Source organism: Thunnus thynnus, chromosome 12 (assembly GCF_963924715.1).
Source record: "Thunnus thynnus chromosome 12, fThuThy2.1, whole genome shotgun sequence".
NCBI lineage: Eukaryota > Metazoa > Chordata > Actinopteri > Scombriformes > Scombridae > Thunnus > Thunnus thynnus.
In genome coordinates this window covers 28373176-28390753 of record NC_089528.1, presented here as the reverse complement: position 1 = coordinate 28390753, position 17578 = coordinate 28373176, and the positions used below count along the sequence as shown (strand labels likewise).

Here is a 17578-nt window from a genome sequence, read left to right as displayed (position 1 = left end):
GTAAATGTCCTAAATGATGGTTGCTTTGCTAATACTAAAAGCTGCTAGCTGCTAGCTGCTAGCTGCTAGCTGCTAGCTCAGTATGAAAGTAGTACATTCAGCTGTGTTTGGAACATACTCATGTTGTAGGAGCAGTTTGAACATTTTTCTGGGTTGCACTGGAAGCTTTTGCAACATGGATTACATCCATATTGGACGCTTCAGTACAATTTTACGTTCAGTGCCAATGCAGGAAATATTGTGCTCTATATGTAGCGAGGCAAAAAGTAAAGGGTGTGGTGGACGGGCGTGTAGCATGTCTTGACTTTCATGCGGGACACGGGAGTTCATGTTCGCAGACTTCCAATTAACTTTTGCTTTTTTATGAGGCGTAACCATGATCTTTCCATGACCGTAACCGTTGTTGGTTAGGTTGTCATGTGCAGATATTGTACACAGCGAAAATGTAAAAACATTGGCATTGGATGTAATAAAAACAGCCTAATCTGGGGTTCTGTTCAAGTCCTTTATCTTTGCAAACCACCAAGCCTGCACTGGGTAAGTGTATGTTTGGTGGTTGAGTATTCCCTAAATGGTTTTGGCTTAAAACTATAATTGCCTTGTGGTGAATATCCCAAATACAGATCAATAAACCAAAGATTGAGGCGGTGGATCAGTTAGTGACCTCTTGTTTCTTGTCTGGAATCTGTTTTCTCAGATGTTTTTTTTCCTGATTGATAGGCAGCTAATTAAAAGAACCTGAGGGGCCGAAAGTTCACTTTTTATTGCAGGGGGAAAACATGTTTAAAGGTCGTTGTCGGTGTTTGCGGCACGTTCGTGACCAGTCAGATTTCATTGGCAGACATTACAGTTATATAAAGTAAATTAAAACCCAACCTTTTTAGTCTTTCAGCTGAAAATTGCACCGCTTTTTCCAAGGAAGCATCATATTTCCTCTAAATGACCCAGAGCAGAGTAGTGTGTGGGCTCAATTCACACATGGTGCATTTTGGGAAGTGTGCGTCTATTTTGGGTCTGTGTGGTTGCTGCTGTGGGATCCCTCTAAGTAGCTTTTAGCCCGATTTGATAAGACTTCTACACTCACACACACACACACTCTGTTAAACCCAATAGTCTTACAGGGCATTAACCCCCCCCCCCCCATTTTCATTTTCTTTTAAAGCAGCTTTTGTTTGAAGGCGTGTGAAATGCAGCAGGCTCCCCTGATAACGCAGCACTTTGTAGGTTATCAACTGGCAGAAGTCTGCCGCTGAAGTGATCTCTATCGGATCTCTAGTACGATGGGGTGCACACGCTCTCTCTCGCATGCCGGCACGTATCGGGTTATAGCTTTAATCCTTTTTTCATCTAAAGATCTTTCAAGTGGTTTTCTTTCTTCTGGTTGATGATCGATTTTAGAGATTATTTGTCATCATCGAGGCTAAAAGAAAGGGTTGGAAAAGGGCAGCGTGGAGGAGCAGGCAGGTCTCTTAACTGGACGAACAGATCATTTTTTGGTCAACATCTGCCCTGCTGAGGCGTCAAATGAGCAAGAATCTGCTTCTGGGGTGTTGATCTGATGCTGACCTCTGACCTCCCTGTGCAGTGCTGCAAGGAAGAGTTGGAACAAACAATGACTACAACTTGTTATACTCCATGTAAGCAGTGATTTAGAAATGCTTCATAGCAGGAGATAAATGTGTTAGTAAGCACTTAAATATATCCTTATACAGTATCAATACAACTACACAGTATTAGTGTGATATAGAGAGTGATAGATGATTTATTAATTGGTTATATACTCCTTATAAATGTTAGGTGTTACCAGTTTACTGTATTTAATCTCCATTTAGTTCATCTGGCTTGATACATTTCTTCTTCTTGGCCAATAAAGCAGCATCAAGATAAACAGTAACACTGTTTCGGCAACAATACACAACAATGTCCCTGCAGGATACAATCATAAATACATAAAAACATAAGAAACAAATGAGAAACACTGTAAATTCTGAACTGCATTTACATTTTGACCAATTGTGTATCAGGAAAGACAACGCACTGCACTCATTGAATTCAATAGGTTGTCGAACTCATGTCAACGTGGCACAAGCGCAGATTTAGATGCTGCAGAGTGCGAGATAATTCATATGTTGATAAAAGTTTGATTGTCAGGATAAAAAAAAAATACACATGAGCTTGAGTAAACACATAAACCTGTAAGATGCTACACCGAGATAAAAATAAATCTGGCAGCAGCTGAGAATCTCCAACTTAAGCCTTTAAACAAACAAACAAACTAGAACACACACACACACAACAGTAGACATGTATATATCCACTAAAAATAATCACACGGTAGACGTTCACCATGTATCTTTGAACGGAAACTTAAAACTCTCGTCTTTAGCCTCACCCAGAATGCTTTATGGCCATTACTTATTTGATTTAATGATTAATTATATTGTATTTATTTTAAACTTTTTAGTTTTAGTTCTTCTTATCGATTTATTTGTTATTTTCTTTTATTTATTGTACTGTTTTACAGTATTTATTACAGTGGTTTTATTATTACATTTTCATCATTTTTTATTTAGGGCTGCAACAGCACAACAGTATTGATCAGACTGTGACTCAGACATTGTACATTTCCCAAAGAATTTCAGTATAATGTCAAGAAGTTGTGATATGTAGCACAATAAGCTAGTGAAATACTGTAAATGGAACATGTCACCCAGTTTTTTGGACAACAACAGAGGTTTACGACACAGAGGAATAAGATATATGAGGCTTTGGATTCACACACAATACTTATAAGTAGATCAGTTCATTGGTAGTTTGGTTCTGTGCATGAGATTTGTTGACTAAAGATGAATCCTTTAACTTGTTGCATCAAGTTTCGGCTCCAGTTTTTGTATTTTCTGGTTCAGTATCTGGCTTTTGTTGCTCTCATATTATCTTATAACCTACCATGCTCCTGTTAGAAACGCTGCATCAACAGGTGAAAGTGATCACTCAGTGTTGGTAGTTTTATTTGTCCTGGGCGTGTTCAGAGACGGCTCGACACTACAACATAAAGAGTAGCTGCAACACATTACAGGTTGATTGGCATAAAAACAGGCAGGAGATTGTTATCATCAAACACTTTCTCAAACTTATGAGGAAGTGTTTCTCTCTGATTTTCTGCCTCTTTGCATCAAGGAAGCGGTAAAACATTTCAGGAAAACCACAAACTAATATCTTTAGATCCTTTAGAAGGCAACATGCATCCTTTTTGTCTTGACCTACATCCCTCTACAGGGAGGTCAAAGGTCAGCTGGAGAACCGTTTGTTTGTTTGATTTATGTGTTTGTCAGAAGTCAAACTGTCACTGTCTCAGCCCTCAAGATAAATATCACCTGACTGACGGCCAGCTTTACCTGCAGCACAGGTGCAGGAACTGTATGTGTGTGTGTGTGTGTGTGTGTGTGTGTGTGTGTGTGTGTGTGTGTGTGTGTGTGTTGGCACTGAGTGGGACCTCTGCTGTATTGAGTATCAAAGGTTATCCTGTTCTATATTGGGAATCTCTACTGTAGGCAAATTTTTACCGGCTGCAGGATCTAAGCTGTTGGTGACACACAGACACACACACACACACAGTATACACCCCAAAAAACAACTTCTCATTCTACATTTTTATAATTTTGTTGTATTTGCATATTAACATAAAATGAAATCGATCTGAATCTGAGCGTTCACACCAGAGCTGCACCGATCAGCTGATTAATGGATTATTCGATCGATAGAAAATTGGCAATTGGCAACGTTTTGAGCAAAAAATGACAAATTCACTGGGTCCAGCATCCTAGATGTGGATATTTTGTAGTTTTCAACAGTTTTTCACAGGTTTTGGACTGTTTGTCAGAACAAAACAAGACATTTTGAAGAGTAATGATGGGACATTTATCATAATTTTACAAACCACAAGAATAATTGATTAATTGGGAAAATATCGTATTGGCCCGAATACAAGATGGTTATTTACTCTGGAAAATACATATGAAAAAGTGATGGTCGTCTTATATTCGAGGATGAGACAATTACATGAACGTGTGCACCGGTGTAACATCGACTCCTACAGAGAGTGTTGCATTATGGGTTGTTGTAGCCTTAATGTTTCTAGGCTAGTGAGCGTCTTAAAGTCCATTTATAGAGAGTTTCTCAGTCCCTAAAAGTGTTTTGTTAGCTCAGTTTAACTTGCAGGAGTTTGCGAAGGCTCGTGTAACATGTTTTTCTGTCGCAGAGGACATAAATTCATGACGCGTGAAAACGAAACCAGAGTGTCTTCCGACGTCTTTACTGCAGAAACACACCGCGGACCGAATTATCTGCCAAGTATGAAAAACGATATCTGGCAGAGAAAATACTGTAACGTTCGCCTGCTTCCAACAGCCTGACAGTGTTTGAGTGCGACTGATAGACGAGACACATAAATGAAGGATTTGCTTTAATGAGAGTTTTTCACCGTTGTATCTTTTAGAAAGTCTTCTTCCAAAACCAGCTGTTGGAAAAGTGGGGGGTCTTATATTCAAGCCAATACGGTAATCAGTAGTCACAGTGTTTTACCAGATGACAGTCTGACTTATTGATCTAATCAAACAGGTGCATAAAAGTTTCACCAAAGTACATTTGATTTGATATTGACTGACTTTCCCCCCCTGATTGGTTTTATCATAGCAAGATAATACAGTGTTATAAAAAAAAAAAATCCATAAAAATTGCTGCGATTATCAGAGAACTTTCAACATCCCTTTTAATGTACGTCTCAGTCTGTAAAAAGCCTCATCAAAGAGCCGCAGAAATGTGTTTTTAATCTAAACCGTGCTATAATCTGCTGTAACGGACACATGACGCCCAGTCCGGGGTAATCTGCTGGAAAAATTGACCCTGTGACCCAAATCCTTGGCCGTGAGTCGGTCCGCTCAAATCACAAGGTGGCGAGGGGGCGGCAGGGCGGGAGGTGGGGGGGTGGGGGTGGAGGGGGGGGACTTTCCTTTCCTCGGACATGTAGGTCAGTTTGTTGAAGCGCAGCGTCGTGAGAAAACAAATCCATCCATCTTTCTCTTTCTCTCTGTCTGTTTTTTGCCTCAACTGCAGGAAATTAAATCACTCCGGAGGATTTGTTTTACTGCAGGATGACTTCATTATTATGCTTGACTTTCCCCCCCCAGAGGTTCAGAATTTTAAATTTGGGAAATGTTTGTATTTCTAGCTGTGTTTCCTGTTCTAGAGATGTTGAGCAGGATGTATATATGTGTGTGTGTGATACCTGTATGATTAGACGTGATGTTTCATGTCATAAATATCCAGTTTTTAGAATAATAATGGGAGATTTAAAGGCCTCTGTTTTCATTCTGAGTGTTGGAATATAGATGTCTTGCAGTCTGATGTAAAGAGGTTGTGATCTATGAGAGCAATTTTTTGAACTTGGTGACATTTCGCCAGTCGGTCCTCGTCTCTGTGGTGTCTGCTCTAAACATCAGACATCAGCTGTCCAGACAGATGTCTCAGAGTTTTTTGTAGCTCTCTTCTATCTTTTTTTTCAGTTCATCCACTTGCGTTGCTCAAGCTAAACACCTGTTTCTTCTTCTTCTGTTTGTCTCCGAACAAACCGGGAACTTTTTTAAACTCGCTACTACATGGCAGGTGTTCAAAAGATTAAATCCATGCAGGTTGAATTACTGTTTCATCTCAGCGATCTGCAATAACAAACAAACTGTCTCTTATTTACAGTATATAACATTCTCGCGTGTTGATCATTTAAAACTTGCAGTTTTTGGCATCACATGAGAAACAGACTTGTTGTTGCCTGCGGGTGCGACCGTGTTGATGAGTCGAGTCAATTTTTAATAAAAATATTGATATTCAGGAATTTGTAAGTGGAAATGTTCTAACTTAACAAGTTGTGATGTGCCCATCGAAGGTGTGTTTAGTCATGTTTCAGCTTTTAGTTACTTAAAATCCCCCTTTTATTAAAATAGTAAAGTAGGTTCTGTCCGTTATAGAAACAGGAAGAAGCATCCATCGTTTCATATCTTTGTCTTCAAATTTTGAATAATATGACCTCTTGAGTTTCATTTAAACACCGAAGTGGCCAACAGGAGGTAGATGTTGCCTCCAGGTGTGAATGTGAATCACAACTGTGCTGGAAAACGTGTCAAATTCCCAGTAGTTTATATTTATTATTGCTTTCTTCTTCTGTGAAAGCTTTGCTATTGTAAAAACACTCATCTCAGAAAGGTTATGAGGCTCAGGTATCGTTCAGTTGGACTCAACAGTTTTAACCATTTTTCAGTCAAAGCAAACATTTCTGCACCACACAGTCTGCATGTTCAGCTGTTTAAAGGCTCAAATCAGGTAAATTGTACATCTTTGAGCAGTCACAGCTTCCTGTTTATTGTCTCTCCATATAAATACAAAGGAGGGACCAAAACATTGTCATTATCAATCCTTCAGGAAACATTTCCCGTCGTCATCTCGTCCAGAGTCTCCTGTGGTTTCTTCCACGGTGGCAAACGACATCATATATTCTACAAAATGCTCATAAAACTTCTATATGTTTTATAAAACTACAGGATTTTGTTCTGAAGTTAGAAAAAAAAACATTCATGCAGCTCAATGAGACAAACATGAGTTTAACTTTATTACAGCGTCCTTCTGAATATTTCCAGAAACATCAATAAATGTATTTTAAGTACCACCGCCCTCTTGTTGTCTGTTATCACCATAGTAACCACTAGAGATGGGAGTTACACATCCCAAGGGGTAGGAGGCTGGGGGATATGAGGACAAACCCGGAGAGATGTGTGTGTGTGTGTGTGTGTGTGTGTGTGTGTGTGTGTGTGTGTGCGTGTGTGTGTGTGTGTGTGTGTGTGTGTGTGTCCTCTCTCTCACCTCGCTGTGAAGTCGGCCGACAAACAGCCCAATTTGTTTGTTTGGCTGATGTCGCCGGGCAGCGTGTTTGGGCAGGCAGGTCGGACCGTATCAACAGAGGAGAGAGAGAGAGAGAGAGAGAGAGAGAGAGAGAGAGAGAGGGGAGACGGGATTGTTGTTTATAGGCACACACACATGTTCACACTCTCACAAACACACACACACACACTCTCACAAACACACACACACACACACACTGAGCTGAGTGGAAAAATAGTTTGTTCCTTCCTAGACTAAAAGAGGAAAGTAAACGGTGGAGTAATTGCCAACCAATCCAGCGCTGCAGAGTCGTCTGTGTGTGTGTGTGTGTGTGTGTGTGTGTGTGTGTGTGTGTGTGTGTGTGTGTGTGTGTGTGTGTGTGTCTTAACAACAAGAACAGCATCAGTCGCTAAATGTCAGCAGAGCCGTTTGTCTCTTGAGAGGACGTTGACCTGCTCCTGTTTGAAACTAGTAAGCTGCTTGTCTTTGTGTGTGCGTGTTAATTGAGAGAGAGAGAGTGTGTGTGTGTGTGTGTGTGTGTGTGTGTGTGTGTGTGTATGCTGCTGCCAATGGGGAATAAGCAACCAGTGTTTTCACACACTGGAGGACCACAGACGCAGACACAGGAGCTGGTCTGAGAGGAGCATGAAGCTGACTTTGACTGGTGCGTCGGTTTTTTATTCCTGGTGACTTTTCGCGTTATGATCGGTGAGTAGAAAGACGCCAGATATCAAACGTGTGTGTGTGTGTGTGTGAGCTGATTTTCTTGATCTAATTAGGCTAATTGGAGAAAACGTTTCACAACTCTTTGGCTTTGCTGTGTTTGTTTTTCTAAAGGATTAACAGAAGTAGAGTTTAAGACATGAATATGACAGAAGTTGGCAGATTAATTAAATTTGCCATCAGTTGTTTTAATAGCAGTGAAAATGTCGTTAATAACACGACTTCTGTCGGTGATTTCATTCATAACGCTGGTAGTAGAAGCAGCACATGTAGTCATCCAGTTTTCCTAATATGGCTAATAGTTCTTCAGAGATTTACTGTACTACACTCTGCAGCAGTTTGATTTATAGTTGTTTGGGAATCAGTTACAATCCGTGTCACTTAACGGACTTTTTTCAGGAAGGAGTCGTTAAACTCAGTAATCACATTACAGTTACTGATCCCAGTTACTTTTACACTCTGGGGGGGGGGGGGGTCAGCGGGTTCACTGTCTTACTGGGATTAATGGAGGGTTGATATCAGTGTGGTCTTTGTGCTTAGCTGTCAAACTGCTCCGGAGGAGGAGAAATGCAGCAACGTGCTTCTTAGCCGGCTCGCTAACGTTAAAGTAATAATCTAGAAGGTTTTCATTTAGTCGCTATCTGTCGCTGAATGAGGTAACACGACAGTGATTTAGCTTATGACCCGCTGATGAAAGCCGTTGCGTTTGCAGTATTACGAACTGGGTGTCTGTGGCGACGTTCCTGGGAAAAATCACAAGCGGCGTATAATCAGTGACACGTTTTCCATCGCTCAGCAGCGGTTGTCGGCCAGAGAGGGTAGGCGGAGCTAACACAACAGACTCGCTCTTCAACTCACTCGTGTGTGAAGCAGCGTAGTGTTTTTTTTCTGGTCTCTGCCAGCGTTGCCAACTTTGGATCTGTGGGAAGTGTAAACACACCTGCAGTTACCTCCTATCGCCACAGGTGCCGCCAAAGACAACGAAACAGAGATCTTCAAGATTGTTACTTTAAGTAAATCCTTCCTAACTTTATCCTGCCGGCTTGTTAAACCACAGACGTCTAATTTTCTGTTTCTGCATGTGTTAAATACCAAAGATGCAGCGTTTGTGTGATTTTGAGTTGTTAAAAAGCAACTTTGACGGATCTGATGACTGAGTAATGAAAGAAACAAGTAATGTAACGTGTTACTTTTGCTGCTGAGTAATGAATAATGTAATTACTTTTAGTGTAATCAGTAATTAATCACAATTATCAAGTAACTTGCCAACAGTGGTTATAATGTGTGTAAATGTTAATAAATAAAGTTAATAAAGGAGAAAAAAAGGAGGCTTGTGTTTAAGTCGTTTGTAGTGAAATCGTTATGTAGTGTGAAACCTATTGTTGCTATGGTTACCAGCAGTTTAATAAACCTTGCATGTTGATTTATAACGGTATTAAACTGTTAACTGAAACATTTTTTCTCCCAGTAATCGTATTATATGTCATTTATGTGATTTTAAAGGATCCCTGCTGAGACGTTTCACTTTGACAATGCATCTCCAAATCAACGTCCACTTACTGGCTTTTTTCCTCAGAGCTTTCAACCGTGCTCATCAGCATCTGGAGTTTGCTCAGTTGTCATGGAGATGCATCTGTCGACATGCGAGCTCAGCAGCTTTTACGGTGACTTCTCCTTTGTGTCGGATTACTGTACAAACAAAGCACAGTTAAAACTCTTGTGTCATACAGTCGGAAAGCTCCATAAAAAGCCAGTAAGTGGACCTTGAGTCGGGTTTATTTTGTCAAACTACTGTTTTTTTTTTTTTTTTTTTAAAGGTCAAGAATGAACTTTCATGCTTAGGAAACTTTTCTGGCGTAACGCCGTGTTATGTATCCAAGATACCTTCTTGCTAGCGTTGCATAAACCAGGGAGAGCAACCACTGGAAATGTGATGAAACATAAACACTTCCAAACGTACGTGGAGCTTCTTCTTTTAGTTTGCTGGAAAATTAATCTTTTGACCACCTTTTATGGTCAAATAAAAGCTGCCGTTGTCTTGGACAATGCTCACGTTAATAAGGAATTCATCAGGAATGTGTTTTAGATGACCTGTATGTAAAACAAATGGAAGGAAGTTTGGGTTTATTTCAGAAACCGTTGAACTTGTGAACAGCACAGTCAGTTTACCTTGTATAGAGACTGATAAATGCACTTTTGACACTTTTTACATAGCATGCGCCTTTATGGTGTTGGATATTGTTGGCCAGCTACGGACTGACCACCGCCATTAATCCTTGTCACATTTGTATTTCCAACAAATGGAAATTGTTCTCTTGCTCACGTTACGTTTTACAAGTAGTAATAATACAGAATCAGCAGTAGTTGAACCATCTTTTGTGGTTCACAGTGAATTATTTACTGTCATCTTTCAGCGAGAGAAGCTAAATTAACTCCGTGTGCGCTGTGATGAAGTGACTCCACTAATGAGGCCACGCGTTCGAGACAAATTCATTTCCTCGGTGGTTTTATGTGGTCGAACATAAACTGTGATGGGGACTTTCCACCCAGACCTTCTTCTTCTTCTTATTGTGCGTGTAATGGTTTTACTGGAACTGAAGCCAGCACAGTTAGCTCTTTTTTTCCAGAAGTGCAACAGGATGGCCATAAATCATTTGAAACTACATCTTGAAATCCAACTTACATATATTTTATAATTGGTATGTGCCATGAGGAAAAAAAAAAAATGGTTACATGCTCTCTCTCTCTCTCTCTCTCTCAAATTTCTACGGCGACCGCAGAGGGAGGTTAGTTATTTTCACACCTTTGGCAAGTAGTTTGCTTCTTTCTAGCCATGTGTACTTTGTCTGACACTCAGATGGGAGATGGTGTTTGCGTTCGCAGTTACCTTTTCTTTCTGTTTCCACAGTTGGAAATGTTTTTTTTTTTTTTAAAGGGAAAGGAAAAGGCTGCTAAACATCAAAAAAGGCAAAAAAAAAAAAAAAGCTTTTAAAGTTTTGCTGTCTGGGGAAAATATCATAAAACCGTCCTCATAGGAATCAAAGAGGAGAACAGGAAACATTTTTCAGTTTGACAACCATCAATTTTTTGAGTTTTTTGAGGAGAGTCAAACCGAAGGAAGACAGAATTATCTCAGCGTGCAGAAAATCCTGATCTCAGTGAAGGTCAAACATAAAAAAAAAAAAAAAAGAAAGAAAAAGCACACTGGAATTGAAATTCAAAGCCTTATAATGCAAAGCTTATTGTATAGTGATAAACAGGCTTGCTGTGCCTGTATATGAGCCTCTTCCCCTCTCTCTATGTGTGTGTGTGTGTGTGTGTGTGTGTGTGTGTGTGTGTTTCTACCTGTGTGGAGATGAATTTCAATCCTGACTCAGCGTGTTGTTACTGTAAACACCTGCTGCTTCCAACTGCACCCACCTGCATGCAATCAGGAGTGTGTGTGTGTGTGTGTTTTCCTCGCCCTCATCCCCAGTGGAGTCCTTGGGCGTTTCCTTTTGGTTCAACTGATTGTTTGTATGTGTTTTTTTTTAAGGATACAAAGCTCTGTGTGTGTGTGTGTGTGTGTGTGTGTGTGTGTGTGTGTGTGTGTGTGTGTGTGTGTGTGTGTGTGTGTGTGTGAGGAAGATTTTGTTTTTCCATTATATAAGAATATTTTTCTTATCTGAGCCCAAATTTTTGCTTATCAGGGTAACAACTCGAGCTAAATTCTCCGCAGATATCTACACACATTCTTATTTAATCTCAGAACCCTGAGAATAAAGGCTAGCTCTTCTGTTTCAATCTGACCAAATTGTTTAAAAGTGTTTTAATATTAGTAGTTTTGGTGACTCGGCAAACTGAAGCTCACTCTGAATAAAAGCTGTAAATTGATGAAATGTTAATAATAATGATATTATATGATAATATATGATTCGTGCAGGATATATATGTGGTAAGCTCGTAATGATTAGTCGCTATCCTCTGGTTTTGTACCCGACTATGTGAAAAGTGCTGCAAACAACCGTGATCAATCAAACTACTGCAACTACAGATCAATCAGTGGAGCCTCCCCCGAATTAAACGACAACATCTCATTGGTATATGCTCTTCTAATCGGCAGTGATCGACAGGACATAACCGTCACACGTTGCTGTTAAGAATAATGGTGTTTGATGATATAATGACGCTGCGGTTCAGGTCTGGTCAGGGTTCAGGCACAAAAACCACTTGGTCGGGTTTAAGGAAAGATCATGGTTTGGGTTAAAAATGATCACTTTCTTCAGTCATGTCGTCATGGTTACAGTAATAACCACGTGGTTATGGTTAGGGGACTGTCATGGTCATAAATTTAAAAAAAAAAAAAAAAAAAAGGTTGGAAATGTGGAACGTTTTGCTGATTGTAAACAGGAAGTGAACGGCGACCTAAACGTGTGAAAGTCAGACGTTTTGTCGATGCATTCGTCCACTTGAACATCATTATATGTCGTTTCAGGGCGACTGATCCTGTTGTTTAGTTCTGGAGACGACGTTCTCAACATCTCAGTCAGGATCAGACACACAGCATCAAGTCTGCAGACATTAGCGCTATATAAATAAACTTTATTGTTATTATATAATATATATTTTTGGCTTCCAGCACCAAGAGTCACATGACAGAAACTCTGTTTTCTCCCTCTTTCTCTCTACGTCTCTTCGCTGTACATCACCTCCTTTTTCTCCTTCTTTTTCTGCAGTCTCTCTCTCTCTCTTCCTGTTCATATCTATCTTCTCACTAACAGTTTTTATTCTCATAATTCTCCTCTCTCTCTCTCTCTCTCTCTCTCTCTCTCTCTCTCTCTCTCTCTTTCTTTCTATATCTACTGTTGCAGCGTGGAAACAATAAAATCAACTCTGCTTCCTTTTTAGGTGCTGACTAGATGCAACACTCCTCTCTCTCTCTCTCTCTCTCTCTCTTCCTCTTCCTCTCCCTTCATCTCTTTTTTTTAATCATAATCAAGCTTTCTCCTGCTCTTTCTCTCTTGTTCTTCCTTCTCTTTCCTAAAGCTTCTTATTCTTTTTCTTTATATTTCTATCTCTTTTTCCCCCCCATCTCTCTCTCTCTCGTTGTCATGGTCTTTTCTGGCACTGTTGTCCCTTCTCTCTCTCTCTCTCTCTCTCTCTCTCTCTCTCTCTCTCTCTCTCTCTCTCTCTCTCTCTCTCTGTCTCTCTCTCTCTCTCTCTCTCTCTCTCTCTCTCTTACTGTATATGGTCATGGAGGCTCAGCCCTGCTGTTTCTGTACAAACTGACTCCCCACACACACATTTAGGTGACTTAGCGGAGCAGATTTATGCTCTGACGCTGCACTTTTATTGCCGAGCATGTTTGACATGTGCATTGTTTAAAAAAAAAATCATGATATGATAAGATATACTTTATCGCACCAGAGGGAAATTACATCTTGGGCCCAAAGTGTTGCACAGCTGCATATAAAACAAAAGATCTTTATATGTACAAGACACAGGACACACACATAGAAAATACACTACATATCTTTATATCTCTATATATATTTTGTCATTTTGCAGTCACTTTTATCTAAAGTGAGTTTGAAGTTAGGCGAGATAATCAAGCATTAGAGGACTCAAGTATCTGACTGAGTGCAATGAGAAATGGAGTTAATGCGTAACAAATACAATAAACAACAGGAAAGAAGTGCCACAATCAAGTTTTCACAGTTTTAATGTTCAGGTTTTCGGGCGTTTCTCGTTGGGAGTCAACAGACTGTGTGGAGCTGCGTAGCTTATTCCACCATCGTTGAACCACAGAGGAGAAGAGTCTACCAGGCGGTGATGGTAATACCAGACTGGAGCGGACAGGAAGGGGACGTACGGCTTAATGATGACTTTACACTCTTCTAGAAATTAAAGAACAGAAGTCGGTTAAGTGGCAGAGCATATTTAAAAGAAGTAAAACAATAAAAAGGTTTTAAAACGCAGATGTGTAATATAGGTAATTAAATAAAACAGATTAGTATGTGGACGCTACTGGAAACATTACAGCCATATGTGAACATGTCATTCCAAAACCATGAGGTCAAATAATCTGCTGCTATAACAACCTCCGCTCTTCTGGTTTCAGTCTTTCCATCAGATTTTGGAAATATGGCTGCAGGGATTTGCTCCCATTCAGACGAACAAGAGCATCGGTGAGGTCCGAACACTGATAAGATCTGGTTCCGGTTCATCCTAAAGGTGTTGGATGGTGTTGAGGTCAGGGATCTGGGCAGGCCAGTCAAGTCCTTCCACACCAAACTGGGAAAAGCTGGTTTTGTGCACGGGTGAAACAGGAAATAGCCGAACACAAACTGTTGACATAAACTTATAAAGAACACACAAGTCTGGCTCAAACCTGGGAAAAAAGCCCCAGAGAGGAGAAAAAAAAGGATGTGTCCACATACTTTTGGCAATATAATGTTTCAGCCTCTCAAATATGATTGTAAAAAATGAATTCAGTGTCAAATTTTATCACATTCTTCATTCATTTAGACGGACGTTTAACTAGAGTTTGCGGCGTTATTACATAACCTGGTATTCATTACATCATCGGTTGCCATAGAGACTTCTATAGCGGCCACACAGATGCAAGTGCATGAAGGGAGGGATCTGTTCCTCGACTTCCCGCGGGGTTTTGACACCGAGGTCGAGGTTAAGAGCGGAGGAGCTTGACGTCAGCGGAGGGAGTCGCTGAGGGTGCAGCGTGCGCCTGATTGTCAATAATTCATAGGCAGCTTATAGTGAGGTTATACAGCTGTCATCAGGCTGCCGCGTGCATATTTCAAAACAATCGAAGGGCACTTTACTCGGAGATAAACGGCGGTCTGAAGTGGGTAATGTACCGTACATGGTGCTGTGAGAACAGTAAAGCCTGCGTGGTCCTCGTCGTGTCTTTACTTTGTTTTACTACACTTTGTCTCTGTTTGCTCTCGGGACTTGAGGTTAGAGGAGCGAGCTTGCGACAGAAAAAGTTTGATCCTTAGACTCTCACATCGCCCCCACTTTCCCCCACCACCACCACCACCACCACCACCACCGCTCTGTGTGTCGCAAGGAAATAAGTAACACTGGCTGAGGACTTCCAGATGTGAACGTGTGTGTGTGTGAAACAGAGACTGACGGATCGGTGTCAGTGTGCAAAAAGAAAATGCAGAATGAATATTTGACTTTTTCTCTCTAAATAACATTTACTGTCAAGTATAGTGGCATCTTGTCAACACTTCAGCTGGTTCAGCTGCATAATATCTTTACTCAGATATCATTATCATATCTTTATTGCAAAATGTTATATGTTATGTAAAAAAAAAAGGGAATATCTTTTTCAAGTAGATCCATTTGTACATTTAAGAGCAGTGAACCTGAACACCAGTCTTACAGCCTGAAATGTACAAAAATGGAAATAATTCAAAAGTTTTGTGCGGCTGATGCATATTTTTATAGATTAGTGGTTCAGAGGTTTGGTATAGAGATCAGTTATGAAGGGTTAAACTTCGGTCTTTTGTGTGTAACTGTGTGAATGTGGAGCGTCTGCAGCTGTGATTTTCTGTGAGCTTGGAAATTTTGGTGCTGATGATTTCTGACTGTGCTGCTGTTTATAATGAATATCATAAAGATTTATGGTGCTTCAGTACATCCTGGTTCAAGAGGCTGTATTATTATGCCAAACCGATGTTCTGCAAACACCATGAACTACTAATATTGCTGATTTTTAAGTGGAGAATGATCACATCTTTATATTCCTCCAACCTGAGATGTTTCACTGATGCTCTGAAGCAAAATAATCTAATATTCAAGTATAATCTGATCATTTAAATGACCATTTCTGTAAAAATCTATTCTGTAGCTGTAGTTCTCATAGGTTTAGCAAAAGTATTTCAAAATTATAAGTTGCTATCTGGGTCAAACTGGCCAAAATTTGAACTTGTTGTTGAGTTTCATAATGTTCTCTTCAGCTTAACTACTTTGCTATAAAACTAGTCGTCAGGGACTGAGTGTGTGTGGATGAACAGGAAACCTCTTCACAGTGTTACACCAGCTCTCCCTGACCTGTCTGCACCGGCCTGTGGCAACATCATCCAGAGCGCAGTGTTTTGTGTTTTAACAGAGGGAGAGAGAGAGAGAGAGAGAGAGAGAGAGAGAGAGTCAGACAGTCAGACAGACTGAGTCATCCTTCCTTCCTCCTTTGTCTCCACTGTATATAAAGATCCTCATCAACTAACCCTCCTTCATTCCTGCTCCTGGTCCTGGACCGCTTTATTACAGCTGTGGACATATTTTTTTTATTAGTTTTCATTCCTATCAGTTATACTAATATTATACTCATCAGGTTAAATGATGAAATCTGGGAATTTACATGCACTTATTATGAAATAAAACCCAAACTGTTGGTTATAAACATCCATCACAGCTCATAGACCGACTTCTTGCTTAACCTTTGACCTGCAGTAAGTTTTCCTGTACAATGTTTGATTATTAACAACATTTTAAGGATGGTCACTGTCAGGTTTACCTCCAAATATCATGGTTTAGATCAGTGATTCCCAACATTTTTGGCTTGTAGACCCTTAAAATCGATCGAGGGTTGAGTTATGAAGGATTTTTAAAGTCCCAAAAAGTACAAATTAAAGAAAGTCAGATAAAAAAAAACCCCCAAACATCCTTTTATCACTGCTGGTTTAGATCATCTGGATAATTCATTGGCTTGTTTACATCTTGTCTGACCATCTGACTGCTTGTGTGTGTGTCTCTTAGCGATGTGGCGGTGTTCCCAGATCTCAGTTATTTAAAAGGCGGATTCCAGTTTATTTCAACCCGTCATGATTTCTCATAAATGTGGTCATTGTGGCTCTATGGGTCACGCTAACTTTTACACTCACCGGCTCCCTCACGGAGATTCTGGTAACTCCAAACGACCCGTATCAAGGCGAGCCGTTGACCCTCCTACGGCTTTCCAAATCAACATGTTTTCTTAGATGAATCATTTCAAAACGCTTGTCTCTTGAGTCTGCATGTAAGACAACATGGAAGCTAGCCATTATTGTTAGCTTCAGAGGGATCCACATCCAGAGAAACTGGACAGATAACCTGAGTCTGGTTGAGATACACCGGAATTTCCCTTTAAATTGGTGAAAACAATAAGGACAAAAGTACAAAAACAGGACTCAAGACTGAAATAAGAGTGATTTATCCTTTTAAAGATACAGTTTAGCACATGTCTGTCTCTTTTTTTTGACAATCCGTTAACAAGGGATGACAGGAGGGTGAGTAAATGTTGCATTCAGGCGCTCGATCTAATTTGACAGCGTTAATCTTGTTGTAGTTTCCTGACTGATTCACTGACTGACCGCTTGTCTCAGTGTGTGATCGGATGCAGATTGCAAACACAGATCTGTTACGGTGTCTAATCTAAAGCTCTCTGACTGACGCGTTCATTTCACTTTGACTCTGATAAAATCCCAGTTAAGTCAAGGAAATGGTTTGGAGCTGAGTGTGTGTAGACGTGTGTGTGTGTGTGTGTGTGTGTGTGTGTGTGTGTGTGTGTGTGTCACCTGAAGTCACTATCTGGAAGACAAGGTCACACTTTACTTTCTCTTTTCAACCTGCAGCATTTGTGTCTCTTTCTCTCTGTGGGGTTGTTAGATCCCCTACCCGAGATGCTAATTATTGCCATGTGCCACTACCAGAAACACACACACACACACACACACACACACACACACACACACACACACACACACACACACACACAGAGCTGACATCGTCACCGATGACGTCCGAGCCCCACAGTTGGTTTCTTGATCTTAGCCAGTTAGTCACATGTACTTGTGTTTTAAGACGGATTTGTCAAGTCAGCCGCACAAACAGCTTTTCCTGTGTTCGACAAATCCGCTGCAGATTTAGTGTCGCTCAGATC

The 17578-nt window shown here is 40.4% G+C and overlaps 1 protein-coding gene across 13 annotated transcripts in view; it reads left to right on the top strand.

The window, feature by feature from the left end:
- LOC137194624 (disco-interacting protein 2 homolog C) overlaps positions 1-17578 on the top strand; it is a 240339-nt gene that overhangs the window by 108274 nt on the left and 114487 nt on the right. Inside the window, exon 1 of one of the 13 annotated variants that reach the window (XM_067606710.1) lies at positions 7117-7635. The exons of 11 other annotated variants lie outside the window; for them this stretch is intronic. In XM_067606710.1, coding sequence (XP_067462811.1) covers positions 7629-7635 — 7 coding nt within the window. In that variant the 5' untranslated portion in view covers positions 7117-7628. Of the gene's footprint in view, positions 1-7116; positions 7636-17578 lie in introns of those variants that run through there. One more of the 13 variants, XM_067606711.1, reaches the window with a different exon arrangement.